Raw genomic sequence first — 16,683 nt, 5'->3', positions numbered from 1 at the left:
AAGTACATTACACCTGCGAAGGAGCAGAAGTAATGGTGGAAAAAATCCCCCCAATTTTTTTGTTTGCACCTCGGTGCTTATTGGTTCATGATCGAGTTACATGATCATGACTCGCGAGAACGCTAATCAAATCATCAGCAGCAGCAGCATCAACATACGCTAGCCCATATGTGCCTCTCCTCTTTGGTGCCCCCTCGTACCATGATCCGAAAAATTAAATTAACGCTTCTATTCTGTTCTGTCTTCTTTGCGTTAAATATTCCTCAACAGTGGCCGCTGTCTGCGAACAACAGTGAGGAGAAAGAAATGTATTCCATATGCGTTCCTCGCCGCTGGAAGGTACGCGTCATCAAGTATCGCACAGAATCATATTTAGATGATCACATTTTCGGAGCTTGAGCCGGATATTTGGGCAATTTTTGCGCTCTTCGCTCTTCGCTGCCGGTCCGGTCTGGCCGCATATTGACTTAGCCGACATACGCTAACTGAAGAACGCGCGTACCCGCGCGTACCAACCTACCAACCTGCCCGATTGACCTTCGTGCGAGTCCGCGAGCAAACAGTGCAGACGGATTTGGGTCCTTCGAAAGCGGCACGCACACACACACACGCTTGAACGATTGATTCTGGTTCGGATTTCAGCCCGCACAAGCGTAATTGAGTACTCCATTTCAGCCGGGACTGCTGGGCGTCTCATGCACAAATTACAGCTAATGACGATTGATCATTATTATTGCTGCCTGTAAACCTTTTTTTTGTTTCTCCTCGCTGTGCGTCAAAGTTCGTCCAGCTGAGGATGATGATGATGAGGTTGATGATGAACGTTATTGGGCAAATATTTAATCGACAAGCGAAACCCGTCCCGTCCCGAGACGTGCAACTATGGACTTCTCCGACGGACGCAAAACTGTCCACCAAAACGGTCAGGTTTCGCTTTGTTGACATAGCCATATCAGGTTCCTGTTGCCTGTGTCGTCATGCGCTTAGGCACGCTGAGCGATTGCAATCGATCACCGGGCATCTTGGGCCAGTGGGTTGTGTGTTTGCACACTGTGTTAGCAATCGATGTTCAATAGAGTGGATTCGTGTGTGGTTTTGCTAAATTTCTATTAAACGTCAAGGGCTGGCAAATAATTGACGTTGAAGATTTCTAGTTTTCGAGCAGTGTTGCTTTGTAGAATGAAATAAATAGTGATTGATCAAGATCGCTATCTCGGATGATCTTAAAACTTTTCGGTAGATTGGTCGTTTTGGTTCAAACTAACGCTGTTTTTGCAACGTTACGTTTAGCAAATGAAGAAATAACCAAATATTTTTTAAATAATGATTACAACCTGCAGGTATTAAATTCATAATAATTTTAATATTGAAATACAAATGCCTTCTTTCAATGTAATTTGTTAACAAGTTATATGGCCCAAAAAAGAACGAATTAAGCGCATATTATTTTAATCTGACTCGTAAATAGTCAATTTCTCAACTTATTTTTTTCTGAAATGTTTAAATCTTTAAAAAATGTATAGATCTTCTAAAACATCCATGTATTCAATAACTAGTTAGTATAAAAAAAATTCTAACTGACAGGGAGATATATTTTATGCGATTCTCGCCAATTGTTTACATGAAATTTGACAGTTGCCAACTGAAATTATGTCTACACTCCATATAAACCCTCGCGCTAAACCATCCTTTGGATGAAAGCTTTCAAAAATGTATTAAAAAATCATATTAGTGCAATCCAGATAGCTCACGTATAATTGAGAAATGCTGTAGTTGAAAAAAATATTGTCAAGTGACGTTGAAAACTTTTTTTAAAGATGTTTACCAAAACACTAAAAGTATTTTAAATATTATTATTGATTAATATTTTCTTTGACACAGACTGACGTTTCAACTTTCTAACTTAAAACACCAAAAAGATCAGAATTAAAAGAAATCAATCAATATATTTATTCCGTATGCTAGTTTAACATGTCTTCATTTACTGCACCCTGGCTCCCAGGTCGTAGTTCGGCAACCTTTAATGTAAATGCTTTCATATGTCAAAATGCACAAAAACAAAGCGAAATGACATAATTGACACATTCAATGATTTGATGGTCACATCAATTGCCCAACAATAAACTAATGATCATGATATGATGAAAAATATCGATATAATCAACATTGCCTAGTAATCCGGTTCGAAGGACTAAATGTCATCTGGTCAAAGTACAGCATGAATAGCATACAATCCACTGCTACTGCCTCGTACAAGTACCATAATTTTGTCCACTTTTATGTGTGTGTGTGTGTAGCTGTGCAGTTTCTACATCTTCCCTTCTCCTCACTGAAATCCTTTTTCACCTATCGCATTGCAACTTATTAGAAAGAAGCTAACGATCGCATAACAGAAACAAACCACAACTCGTAAACAAAATCCATTTATGCGCCCCCCCAAGCGGCTCATGGATGGAGGGAAATTCTTGAGCAACATACCGCTCACTTCGATCCCTCTTGCCAACCGGCCACCGGCACCGGTCTAATCGGGTTGACGCTTTAACCTAAAAGACCGGTGTCTAAAACCGGTGAGAGCACCGTATCGTCCGGCAGGAGACGAGAAAAACAAACCGGTCAACCTGGGCTAGGTGGGTTGGTTGGTGTTTTAGATCGTGCGGTAGAAAATGCTCTGTCCAACCCCGTACAGCACACACGCGCGAGCGCCAAGCTTACGTAATAAGTTTAACCATCGATCGATGCCACCGCACCAGTTGCAGTTTTGCCATTGCGCCGAAAGGTTTTGCAGACACGGGTTGCATTTTTCAGCCCCTTATGCCTGCTGCTTACTTCTCGAAGGATGGTGTGTATGGCGTGCAAGAGTCACACGCAGGCTGCAGCAACAACCACACCGTACCCCTGTGCGGGTCGGCTTTAACTTGACACCGTTCAAGGCGAAAGATAGTAGTTACCTTACCGAGATTGACCCATATGGAACGCTGGTTGCAGGAGGTGGTGGTGCTGGATTCTTCCAGCACCACGATCGCGTGCAGACCTTTCTCAACACAGACACACGCTTTGCTTCTGGAAAACTTCACACTACTGAACTGCACAAGGTGTGCAGTGTTTTCCATCGAAACACCAGAGAAGGCGGGGGTAATTTGATAGGCCATTTGGCGTGCAAACACTCCCTTGATACAACCGCAACAGCGTGTGGGTCTCGTGTGAAGTTTCGCAAAGGTCCACACGGAGGACGACTCCTCCGATTCCTGAACGCGTGTGTATGTGTGCAGCGTCAAAGAAACAGCTGATCGGTGGTTTAACGAGTTAGTGCCTCATCGACTGCGACACGATCTGCTTCTCGACTGTTCGCCGATTTAAGAATTTGTTGATCTTTCCCACGGGTTTCGATCGGCTGGCGATGGTTGGCGATATCAAAAAGCTAAACAGTAAGCTGGCCATAATCTCTAATTCTTTTTTCGTTGTTTTAGTGGGGCTACCCCACAACTCAGCCGCGAGTAAATAGGCCAAGGGAACGAGTAAGGATCGAGCCACCCAGGCCAAAGATCAACACCGTGCCATGCTTACAGCGCGTGCAGTGAAAGAAAGATCGAGCATTTGTTCTTGTTTGATTTGTTTTCGTTTCGCTCCACGTTCCTCAGCGCACCCCTTTGGTCGACCTGTTTTACCACCATAGGCGAGGGACTACCCGCCAGGAGGTTGCCATTTTTAAGCACAAAATCGTACGCAAGAGTTGATTATATAACCGAAAATCCATCCCCTTGCACGGTCAACGAAATGATGCCGTCTCGATGGCTCGCAATACCTGTTTTGGAGCTGCGAACGGAGAAGGTAGGTCGTGATAGGACACCTCACACATACCGAGCTGACGAGTGATCGCAGCGTACTCTAAACGATCGTGGAATGAAACGAACCGTCAACAGTCTGCAAGGAACTCGATCGACTGCGTCTCCATGTGCTCCATGATGTAATTATTATTCAATTAAACCGTTGGCACATCTTGCATACATATGTACGCTCCCGGTGCACTGTCACAGCACTGACCTAACCCTAACAACAGCTCTCCTCCTGCTTCATTAGGGTCGGGTTAGAGTAACGGGTTTTTTTCCGGGGCAGTATTGCATCTTGCAGCCACCGATCCTTTAACCAGATCGCGCTGTGCAAAACCCCGTTGGCAAACACGTGGCCCTTACAAGGCCATCGTCTATCGTTGGGGTAGGTGGGTTGGCATGATTATACCTTGGATTACACAAATCGATTAGACGCGCGGTAACCCATAACCGACCGGCGGAGGTCAACGGGAACACAGGCACATGGACACGAATCTGCTCGTCTGGGGAATGTGTGTGTGTGTGTGGGTGAAATTACACTACAAATCGATGACTGACCGATGTCCACCGATAAGGATTAGATCGGGAAGGTGGGTGGTATTTCGTTCGCTGTGGTGGCTCGTTTTTCACAGCTCAAATAATTATCCCCTTTCGATTACTTCCGCGAGCGCTGCGAAGGACGACGGCCACAGCGGTGTAGACGGGGCCGTACCTTATCATTATCGCGCCGTGCGCCGAAGTTGAAGGTTATGAACACTTGCTCTAGGAAGGGTGATATAATATATGCATATGCAGGTCTTGCATGCAATATGTTTGTGTGTGCAAAAGGGTCTGTTGGGTGGTCAGGTTGGGCATGTTTGAATTAATGGCCCAGTGCTTGAGGTGAAATTTTGACGCTTAGCGACCGTAAGGTTGATTTATATGGTTTGAAAGGTTGAAAAAGGTGAGTCTGGGTCAAGTGGAAGGGAGTTTTAATTAATTCGATTTATCTCCTAAAGGTCCTACCACCCTGTGACTGTCTAGTCAAGACAACTGTACTCTTTTTATCTTGTTTTTGCCGCTGAACAAAGTCGCTGAGTGGTTCCAAAGTAAATGCTCTAAATGTTAATACAGTGAGGACACTAAAAGGTAAACCTCGGAGGGGCCTTGGGCACTTGGGAGCTGCTCCAGAATCTGTCGGTTAGGTGAATGATTTTTGACTCCTTCCCAAACTTTTTCTCAAATACCTTCACAGAGTACCATATTTTTGCTCTTGTCATTAGACAGATAGGACATATTCTAAAGCAATAATTTTATCCGTCTTATAGCAACATTTATCTTGAAGAGACAAATAATGTATCAAACATAACGGGACAGTCAAAATAAGCTGCAATCTTGAAGCAATATTACAATCTTGAAGAAACAATTTCCTCTTAAAAAGACTAAATTTTTTAGAGACCTCACTGTTAAAATAAATCATATCAGCTCTTCTTCTGCTTTGGCCCAACAACTGTTCTCGGTCAAGGCCTGCCTGTACCACCCCTAGCAGGATGGTCAGTCTTACCTATGGGGAAACGGTTCATTCGAGTATAGTATCGGTTATGTATAGTATTGATTTGTAACAGAATGCTTATTCAAAAACTAAAATAAAATCAATTATGAATGACTTATAACTTATGAATTATGACATATTAAATAGTCAAAAAGAGACAAATGTAATAGTCCACTCATTTCTAACTTGTAAACATATATAAAGGGAATCGAATCTGTTTAGATGTTTGTATATTCTCTGATATATTTTTAAACATTTTATGTAAAATTTCAAACAAGATTTGTACTTCAATTGTAAAAATCGAAAAAATACAGTTAAGTTAATTAAAGAAAACTGAAGAGGATTTCATATCACAATTAAATTTTTATTTAATGCAATTGCAGATGTTTCTACATAAAAATGCATAAAACCACTTAAAAGTCTAGCAAAAGCCCGTTACCGAGCTTCCTTGAAAACTCCGGATTAGTCCATCAAACCCCTTTACAAAACCAATTCTCTTCCCATCAACGTCATCATAAAGCAACCGGTGCCTACTTTGTCCTCAAAGTAATGCTGCGGTTTACTTGACCAGCACTGAACTCTTCATCCATGTGTGCTCCTTTCGGTGCGGCTAGGCAATCTATGGCAATGCCAGCTGCAACCACGTATTTATTATCGTGGGAAAATCCTACTCCCCATCGTACAGTACAATGCACCCACACCCGCACACACACGAAATGCATCATCTCACTGCATTAGCAAAGAGCAGTACAATGCATCAACCGTCCTATCCTGTGGTTATACATTTGTACGATAGAAGGGAGTCTGCAATACAACACACAAGCCATATTGCACATCCTGCTCGAATTCAAACGTTACTCCAGCGCGTGTAAGAGAATCCGGTTCGAAGGACCAAACTGAAAAGGGGATGGAAGCGTCTTTGTGGTTTGCAGTTTGATTACTACATTTGCTCCGTTTCTGTGAGTGAGAGGCTTGCGTTCCTGCGTTCCGCTTACTTTAAAGTTAAGAGAGAGCTATTGAGCCATTCATTGTTTATTGACAGATACGATTACCCATTATACCAATGGAACATTAATCAAATGTTGCTCCACTTTTGCTTCCCGTTCCTTTCCAGATCGCGTTGCGGTAATTATCTTTGGAATTGTCACCCTCATCGCCGGTGTGATCCTATCGTCCGTGCCTTGGCTAAACATTTTCATCATGAAGGTATAACACATTTAACAACAAGTGCCATTAAAGCGCTTACGCTCATCCCGCAACTTCTCTTTCCAGAATCTGAGACTGTGGAACGGCACGATAAGCTTCCACTACTGGCAGCGTCCGGGTGTGACTAGGCTAACTAAGGTGTACATATTTAACGTAACGAACCCGGAGGGATTCCTCGCCGGTGAAAAGCCAAAACTAGTTGAAGTAGGACCATTCGTGTATAGGTAAGTCACCCTGTATCCGTGCCGCACGATGTTGCATTGCATATATTCCACATCCACCTGTCTTACTACCTGGAGCTTCGATCGAACCCATCTATTTATATCCTCGATCCGGGAATTGTTAGTTCGAAGAATCGTAGCGACAGCAATCTCATTAACAATCACGTTTACGTTTCCGGTCTGGGATCGGTTGGCTAGAATCGTCATACGCGAGCGTGAGCGTCCAGGTTTTCCCCGATTGTTACCCCGCGTGCTACAGTTGGAGGGCAGAAAATTGCCCTTCATTAAAATTAAAAACAATCTAGCGTGGCATATCTTTGGTGGAGCGGGTAGCGACAGCGCACAACTCGATTAATCTCACACGGCAAAGGTGCGGCGAAATTCCCCTGCTTTTGCGAGCGAGACGATTTAATCGCGATCGGAGGAAGCATCAGCAGATCGTCGATCGCTATTTGCAGTTCGCGGCTTTCGCTTTGCGTGAGTAGCACACACACACGTACACCTGCATAGATGCACTTTGATGATGGTGTTTACATAATGCCAATTGCACAATCATAACGCGTGTAGTGCGTGATCGTACCAGTACCAGGTTCGGTCACCGAAATGAGGCCCCCCATTCTCGGCATCCACACCGTCCTAATTGCCGTCCGGACCGTCCGGGCACACTACACCAGGGACGAAGTTCAACGGTCAATGGTGTCGCCCGGGGAGGGCCGTCGGCCACGTTCAAGTACGACTAGTTTTGGTCCGTGCACACCTCCATGCCACCGCCACCGCGCGCCACCAGTACACCCTGCAGTTAGAAGATCCACCCATTAGCAAAAAGTCTCCAGCGTGCGATGGATTAGTTTATTAGACAAGTAATTGCGTCAACCCTAAGGTAGTGTGTCTGTGAGAGAGAGAGGGGGGTAAACCAAGCAGCCGGCAGTACGGCAGCCGTACCGCAATCAAGATCGTAACCAGCTACTTTACCTCCAATCGGCGATCCAAACGCAAGATCACGGCCGTCCAGTCTTTGAAAGTCTGAGATCCGTTCTCGTCGCCAGTACTTCCTCGCCGCTAGCTAGACATTTCCACCCATTTGTTTGTATACATTGTAAACTCCTTTTCTGTCTTATAGGGAGGATATGGAGAAAGTGAACATTAAGTTTCACGACAACTACACCGTGACGTACCAGCACAAGAAGATACTGCAGTTCGTTCCTGAGCTTAGCGTAGATAAGAACCTGCGAATTACGACACCAAATATTCCGCTGCTGGTAAGTGTTGCTTCAACTTTCACCCCTTTTGGAGTGCCCTGAACGTGTGCGTTGACTAATTAGATCTTATTTCGCCTCCCCTTTTCCCTCCAGACCATCTCGACCCAAAGCAAGTACCTTAGCTTCTTCGTGGCAAAAACGATATCTGTCATATTAACCGCGACCAAATACAAACCGTTCATCTCACTGACGGCCGACGAGCTGGTATTTGGGTACGACGATACGCTCGTCAGCTTGGCCCACCGGTTCTATCCCCGGAACCGGCGGCCGATGGAAAAGATGGGGTTACTAAATGGGGTAAGTGTTTGTCTGTGCGTGCGTACCTTGGGCGCAAGAGATCATTTCCAGCTTCTAGGCGCTATACATATTGACTTACCGGAAATGGCGTCTTCACACACACACACACGCGTACGCTCGTCTCATCATTATCCACATTTATGACAAAATTGCGCACACAAACAACGACGTCCATGACTGCATTCGCCAACCCCGTCTGTTCATCGTTAGTGTCAGTTCCCCTCCACGTTTAATAAAGCCTTTTTTACGATCGATCATCATAGTGCCCCCTGGCAAAGCTTACAAAACGCTTCACTCCACAAGCTTCACACAACACACAATTACATTACACCAAGCGTTTCACATTCAGCATACCGAGTGACAACTCGGAAGTTTGTGGCAGAAGACGCGCGTAACTTGTTTAGACCGACACTCGCTTTGTTCCATTGCCGTTTTTTTGTTTCTCTTCTCTTTCTTTGTGTGTTTCGATTCATTTCAGATCACCATCATCTCATCATTCTTCATCATCATCAGACTCATCTAGCACCTTCATACCATCATCAAAGCTTGATGATGATCATCATCATAAACGCTTTGCACATCTTCATCTTCCGTCGTGTACCTTTTCCATTGCACACTCGTTCACACTCATCCTTAAAGTTCATTTATTTGCATACTATCGGAACCTTTGGGGCATCTAGCAAGAATTAAGTTAATAGTATTAATCGACACGTTTCCTCCATCGCGTGGAACCTTGACTTTTGTTGTAACACTCTTAAATGGCCTTGCTAGCAGTCTGAGCCGTCTATTTCTGCCGTTGCTTCTAATGATTTTCTAGACCACGAAACGCTTCAAGCTGGTTAGTTGGTTGCGAAGGGTAGGCATGGTTTCAGCATTTTTCCGCATTTTCCGTCACAGCATTGTTATTACGATCGTGCTTGATCGAGTGAGAACGATGCTGAGAATTTTGTTTTTTTTTTTGCTAGTTCCTTTCTCATTGAATCAAGAACTCAGTGATCAAGTGTTATCGTTTTTTTCTCGCATTTCTCTCCTTTGAAAGAGGTGGAAAACGATACATGTTTCACATCAGCGCGCTATGCGGGTGATGTTTCAATGGAATGCTTAATGACCTGTCGCTGCTGTTCTGTGTCTAAGTGTGTTTGTTTGGAAATTAGATTACCATTTTCTCAGCATCCGAGTGCCGACGGTGTGGCAGTGTACGCAATTGGCAAGAGCAAATCAATTCCTACCAAGCTTTTCGCCGTTACCATATTTCATCGCGATCGTTAGCTCCATATGTACAAACACATTTTGTTGTTGTTGTTGTTGTTACATACACTTTATTACAACTGCAAAACGCACAACCGATCGTTTGGGGTGGCAATTAGAGCCCACTTACCTGCGCGATGAGAAACTCGCGATACGCATCGGATCAACCCCAAGTCCGAGTAGCGCTTCCTCTCCGGGGAAGATCATGACCCTGACCAAACGGCTGGATGCAGGAAGACCTACCACCCATCAATTATCGATTACCACACACATGTGTTCGTTGAAGTTGCTATGCCGTCGAACAAGATAAGCTTGCGTTAGGACTACTCGACAAACAAAGCAGTTCGATCTTCCATTTCATGCCGGAAAGCGGACTACGGGGTAATGCATTTCTTTTCCTGGGCAAAATATCTGGACATTCTATCGACCGCAGAACGCACAGCGCAACAATGCAACTGTTTCATGCCGGCGCCGTTCCGTTAGGTTGACATTGAACCTTTTGCGCTTCTGTTCAGCACTGCACCGCAGTGGCACCGGGTCAGGCTTTCCTTGCGGCTGTTCCGGATCGATGAGTTAGTGCCGACGGTGTGGCAGGTTCTTTACCGCTACGGTAGTTAGCTTGCTGCTGCATTAGCGAAACATTAGAGGCAGCTTGGACGGAGAGGACAATGCCAAACAGTGTCTTACGGCAGTTACACCCAGCAGTGATCGTCAACGGGCTGACAGTTTCATTATAGTCCTTCGCATTAGTCTTGACACTGTGTTGACCATTTGCTAGAGACAAAGCAAGACAAGAACAGGGTACGCTTACTGATGCAATGAAGGTTAGGTGGGGTAAGTGAAAATGCCGTAAATAAGATAAAACGAATTAGTTTTAGTGCATAAAAGAATGCGATATGATAAATTACTATTATTTTTAAACATTGACAAAATGGTACGGCCAATCATTCAAAAAGCAGTTCAAAGCAAAAAATCAAATGCACCAGCTTCTAAACAACATCAGTATTGAGTCGTAGAAGAGCTTTAGTTTATTTGTTTTAACATTTAAAATATACCAAAGGTTTTATACCAAACATCTGATATTCAAATGACTTTTGTAGCATCTGAACGAGGAGGAACGACTTGATTTTGCATAAACTTTTCTTGTGCGAAAACCCACGTGGATGCTGATAGTGGAACAAATTACTTCTAAAGAGAAAAGAATAAGCAAATAGTGGTTCAAAACATGCGGATTATAATTATTTCATTAATTATATTATTCAAATTCCTCTTTAACGAGGTGGCAAAGCTTTTTAAAGTGCTATTCAATAAAACCCCTCTTGGGGCACGTTTAACTTAATTATGTAGTCTAGCAGGGCTAATCGAACAAGCGTTCCAAGCATCGACCATTATCCGCCTTACATGGAAAAGGTGCTGCAAGTGGTGCCCGTCCACCGTGCTAGTGACCGTGCCGGGCAAATTACCAAGAATCGCATCATCAAAAGTAAATTAATCAATTCGAGCCAACTCGCGATACTTTGCCGGCACCTTCGCAACAGTTGAAAAGGGCAACCGAACAAACTCCCTTTACCGTTGGACAGCGAGGGTGGGTGTTGGCTTTATTAATTCGTCCCAGATGAACGTTGCTTTCATCTTTTCGATCCACCACTACCACCACCACCTGCAGGGAGAGAACCGATGAAGCGTATCAAAAGCAGCCGCCACAGACGCCTTCCATTTTTGCCTGCCTTTGAAGTTCCTTTGCAACGGGCGATCTATGTACCTTGCCTTCCCCCCGTGTCTACCCTACCAATGGGCATTGTATTGTAAACAAACGATTATTACAAGCACTGGTGGCAATGGGAGCAGGCGGTATGCTGATATGCTGATGAGATGGGCGATAAAATAACTTACACCGCGCGCAGCGCTGCCGGGTGTTAGTGAATCATCGCTAACGACGGTTCGGAAGCTCGCGGCGGGAGCTCTGTTAACTGTCGCACGCGATGAGACTCGAGAAGCGGACCGCTTTTCTGTAGCAGATAAGTCTGTCTGTAGCGCCAAAGCTACAGCCACTTAATTACGATTCCCTTTTTGTGCCTGCTCTAAGTATGCAGGAAGTACATTTCTAATAAGAGGGTAAGGAGGGTAATTTATTGGAAATTCTAGCTCGCTGCTCCGATGCAAAGCGATACAATCGCCACGCCACCAGCCCCCGCGTGTAGTGTAGTGGAAAGTGGTCCACGGTGCGAGCAAGAATTTAAATAGAATAGCAGGAAAGCTGTTCGCGTCGTGCTCGAAACAAAGATGGCAGGCTGTGTGTATTAACAATGTCTACGCCAGCGTTGTTAAGCATTTTACACTGATTAGAAGCTACCGTGATTTTACAACCGCTCTATTGATTGCTTCGCCTAGTCCGATCATATTTCATCCATCTCTCGCCGCAGCTTGCGTGGGAATCTCAATGCGGCAGCGTTGGTTTTACCACCGACACGCTAGAACGAAATGCAAACCTTCCGTCCCGGCGATCACTATCTGAGCGATCACGTTTACATTACTCGCTATCGAACTGGTGTAAAACTTTCCATCTACTAAGTAAATCGGGAAGAAGCTGGCACACCCTTCAACTCATTCCCTCGCACGCATTGTATCGGTCATCGGGGCGTGATAACGATTGCGTTAGTGATCTTCGAACCTAACGGAGAGTGCGCCCAGAACGGGAGCTTCCCCCAGCGATTGCATAAGTCGCTTTTTTGCTGATTTTTGAAATTACAATAAAACTGGCTGATGAGCTCGTTCTACCAAACGGACATGCACTTTCGATGCGGTAATACAACACCGGTGTGTGTGCGTGGGTTTGCGCTTTGCAAATGGATGAATTATCTCCCCGCCATGTCATAACGCATAACCCCAGCGGATAGCCGTGCAGTGCAGGTGGAAACAATTCTACAGGAATTTTCCGCTCAATTCCGCGTGTTCGTGTGGTTGATGATGACTACATTGTAGGAAGAAGAAGCTTCTTTTTTTTGTAGGAATCGGGAAGAAGGTAAACGTTGTTGACCTTGGTAATGGATTTAGTAATTTGTCTGGTGTAGTTTGTAAATTTAATAAGTCGCTCGCACTCTACAGTCTGGGAGCTTCTCTGGAGTAATTTAGGACTTTCAACCAGTACAGTTGATTTTCAATTGTGTGCTGATGGAAAAATACTTAATTGGCTTGCTGTCTTTATTAGTGCATCGACCTATTGGCCATAGTTGCAGGTTGTAATAAGTCGATTTTTCCAAACGCTAATTTCACTATTTTAACGTAGTATTGAAAGTTTAGATTAATCCCTTAATTACAGAGAGGCTTTACTATTTGCCAATCATCCTAAGTGATTATTTTATTTCAATCTCTTTATTTATCATTTCTTTTTATCATTTTTCCGATATCTGTTTACTTAATTTTTTGTAGACTTTTTACGCATTTCCTTAATCTTTTTTTATATCTTGCTTCATTGTGTTGGTGTTCGTTCTTTATTTCAATTTATTGCAATTCATTTCTTTATACTCACTACATTCTTTATCATTTTTAACGTTTTTATTTTCCAATATCGTTTTCTCTCGCTAATCTTTTCTTTTTCCCTTTCATCTCGTTTTCGTTGCTTTTCATCAAATTATTTCTACCTTTTATAATTTTTGTACAATTTCACTTCCCGTTATCTTCACTCCTCCGTTTTTTTTTACTTTTGCTGACAAAATCCAAACAACCCGTCCCTGGTTTTCTTCTCTTCTTTTCTCCATTTATGATTTAACTTGCTCTTCAACCTGGTATAAAAAATAACAACAACAAATCACACACTTTTGTCCCCACGTTGACGTGTGCAGCGAAACGGAACGCTGACGGAGTACGCAACGATGCACACGGGCCATACGGGTATGGATAAGTTTGGCTACTTTGACAAGCTGAACGGGCTGGACCATCTGCCGCACTGGGATGGCGAGCCGTGCCGAAGCATACAGGCGTCGGAGGGCAGCTTCTTTCCGCCGCGCGACATCACGCAGAAGGATACGGTCTACATCTACGATAAGGATCTCTGCCGCACGCTACCTCTGGTCTATCGGGAACCGGTTGAAAAGGATGGTGAGTATTTGGTTGGGAGGAAAGAGAAAATGAAAGAATAAGAAAGAGTAGGAAAGAAAAATAATTTGAATATTAGAAGGAAAGATAAAGAAAAAAGTAAAAAATATATAAATATAAGACAAGAAAGAGAGAAAAAAAGGAAGAAAGAGAAAAAGAGAAAGAGAAAAAATAGAAGAGAAGAAGCGAAAGAAAAAAGATAACAGTGAAAGGGAAAGATTATGAGTAGGAAACGCAAATGAGAAGAGGAAAAATAAATAAAAAAGTAGTGTGACAGATAAAAAGAACGAGATAAAAAAAAAAAACAAATTGATAAAAAGGGAAAAAGTTCTAAAAGAACGAGAGAAAGATAAAAAGAAAAAGGGAAAGATAGTGAATGAGAAACGGAAAGTTAAAAAGGGAAAAGAGATACTGAGTAAGTGAGAGAGATAAAGAGTAAGAAGAGAGAGAGAGAGAGGGATATGAAGAGAGGAGAAGAGATGAAACATAGAACACGTTTAACCTGCTATAATATTATCCTTATTAACAGGAATTTCTGCCGATCTGTACACACTCGCCGAGGACGCCTATGGACCACCAAATGAGAATAACAGCTGCTTTGATCATTCGCACTACAAGAAGTACTACGGACTGCAGAACATTAGCCCCTGCCAGTACGGTAAGCATTGAGAGTTTAAGATTTCTTGAATACTGAAACTTTAAAGACAACTATAATTGCAATCGTTTCACTTACAGGCGCACCCGTTTACATTTCGAACCCACACTTCTACCAGTCCGATCCACAGCTTCTAGATGCGGTTGAAGGTCTCGAGCCAAATGCCGAACAGCACAAAACGTACTTCAAGATACAGCCGGTAAGTAGTGTACATGTGTAAACCCCAAAGATAGAGACATAACCTAACACTTTACCTATTATCTCACAGAAACTGGGCGTCCCGCTCGAGGGTCAGGTACGGGTGCAGCTTAATCTTCTAGTCGAGAAAGCTCCGAACGTGATGGCAACCAAAGACTTTCGGGATTTCGTATTTCCCATCATGTGGCTCGAGGAGGTAAGAAACCACTTTTGCACATCCAATTGCATACCTTAAGGCGTTTGCTAATCGCTCTGTTTCATACTTTTCCACAGGGTGTCAGTGAACTGACGCCACCGATCCGCAGGTGGATCTATCTGGCGACGGTGTTCGCGCCGACCGCGCTGCCCATCCTATCGTACGGCATGATCCTGACCGGTGCGTTCGCCATGATCTACGTCTTCGTGCGGGCGTACAAGAACTTCGTCTTTACGGACGATCCGACGACCGAACTGCTCGAGATGGGTCGACGGTCGCTGCGGCGCGGCAGCCATCTGATCAGTAACGGCCAGCACCGGATACTGCATCGGGACAGCTACATCCTGCTGAAGGCAAATGGGGTTGTTGCAGCGGCCGGTGGAGAGTCGGACATTGCTGGTACGGGGACGGAAGTGGTTGCCACCAGTGGCAACGGTAGCAGCAATAACAACAACCATCTACTCCACAACCATAATCTGCTGCACAGTCATCATCATCATCTCTACATACAACCGAAGGACCAAAGTCTACTAGCGGAGGAGGACTCGCCTGCCTAAACGTGCAGGCAGCAACACCACCACCAATAGATCCTGCATAGCAGGATAATATCGTTCCCTCCGTTTTTATATTTTAATTTTTGCTCACACATTTCTGCCCTATTTTCTTGAAACGATCGGGCAAACCGTACCAACCTTGCCAACAATGTACCTTCTTCCCCGTTGTGTTTAATTCTACGACCCTCTTCCTGCCCGGATCGTTTCAAATGGTGATAGAGACTGCTGATTATTTAAATTAATTACTCTTACTCCCGCGCCCCTGATTTCCTCGTTTTCAAACTCTTTAGTGTACTGAAAAAGCACTCCACTCTAAACAGCGCCATCTGTGCCGGTTAAGTTAGGTTGCCACTGTTAGCTGATTGAGTAGTTTGTTTAGTGTGTTAGTAGTTTTGTTTCTCCTTTCTAGTAGTAGCTCTAATTGTCGTAACGGTCAGGCGTGAAACGTTTCTACCGTTTTGCGTACTGCCATCCTTAAACCAATTGCAAACGTCCTCTTTCCGCCCACACTACTTCGGCTACTAAGAGCGTTTTGAGTCGTTTTGATCGGGTCTTCCGTCCATAGTTTTATTGAACAAAATTTCTAGAACCACAGCAAAACAAAAACAAAAAATGCTCATCCTTCAGTAGGAATGATTGCGTTCGCTACGGAGAAAGTTGCTCAAACGATAGGTTCACTCAATACGGATAGGTTAGTAGGTTAGAAGTGTCTTTAAGTACTGCGTTCTTTAGGTGACAAGTTTAGGAAGAAAAAATGAATCACTCCAAATTCCTTCCACGTCGATTAGGTGCATGATTTTGGTTTAACAAATTGTGTAGACTCTTACCATAAATTCCATCTCCCTCTTCTGGATTGCCTGGATGTTTGGGAAAGTGAGAGAAACTGTCCTAGTAAGTAAAGTGTTAGTGATATAAGTGTAGCGAAAACAAAAACACACAACCAGCGTAACGATGCAAATGTTTGTTAGGTATCGTCGAGCGCGAACTTGTGTACCACAGAATGTAAATAGAAGTATAATGTTTTACTCCAATATGTAAATAAAGATAAAGAGTTTTTTTCAGATTTTTCCAAAAAAAAAACACACCCGCTTTAAGATTTTGTTCTTGTATGTTTATTTAACATTGATACAATAGAAACAGTTCTGTTTGAAGTACGAAGCACACCTTGGAGAAGAAAGCTTGTGCTTTACATTGTAACGGTGTAACGTGTCATGCGGTTTTGCTACCAACTAGTTAATTTGGCCCGGTTGCAGGATATTGCAACAGAACCTTAGAGGTGTATACTGCCTGCAGGGCACATTTAAAGGTTTTCATGCACATGTAGATAAACAATTCTGTTCTCTTTTGAAGTCTTTTTACTAATACTCTATATGACCGTGTTGCTATCTTGGTACAG

At 43.7% G+C, this 16,683-nt stretch overlaps 1 protein-coding gene across 1 annotated transcript in view; it reads left to right on the top strand.

Annotated features, from left to right (window-relative positions):
* Positions 1 to 16,365, top strand: part of LOC120894616 (lysosome membrane protein 2) — a 48,280-nt gene extending 31,915 nt beyond the window's left edge. Inside the window, exons 3-11 of the mRNA XM_040297325.1 lie at positions 6,473 to 6,564; positions 6,631 to 6,788; positions 7,906 to 8,044; positions 8,138 to 8,341; positions 13,432 to 13,687; positions 14,214 to 14,342; positions 14,420 to 14,538; positions 14,608 to 14,733; positions 14,811 to 16,365. Of these exons, the coding sequence (XP_040153259.1) occupies positions 6,473 to 6,564; positions 6,631 to 6,788; positions 7,906 to 8,044; positions 8,138 to 8,341; positions 13,432 to 13,687; positions 14,214 to 14,342; positions 14,420 to 14,538; positions 14,608 to 14,733; positions 14,811 to 15,290 (1,703 nt within the window). The 3' untranslated portion in view covers positions 15,291 to 16,365. The remainder of the gene's footprint in view (positions 1 to 6,472; positions 6,565 to 6,630; positions 6,789 to 7,905; positions 8,045 to 8,137; positions 8,342 to 13,431; positions 13,688 to 14,213; positions 14,343 to 14,419; positions 14,539 to 14,607; positions 14,734 to 14,810) is intronic.
* The last annotated feature ends 318 nt before the right edge of the window (positions 16,366 to 16,683 follow it).

The sequence above is a fragment of the Anopheles arabiensis genome, chromosome 2, assembly GCF_016920715.1.
Source record: "Anopheles arabiensis isolate DONGOLA chromosome 2, AaraD3, whole genome shotgun sequence".
Lineage (NCBI taxonomy): Eukaryota > Metazoa > Arthropoda > Insecta > Diptera > Culicidae > Anopheles > Anopheles arabiensis.
Note: the sequence above shows the minus strand (reverse complement) of the source record. Positions and strands in the feature narration are given on the sequence as shown.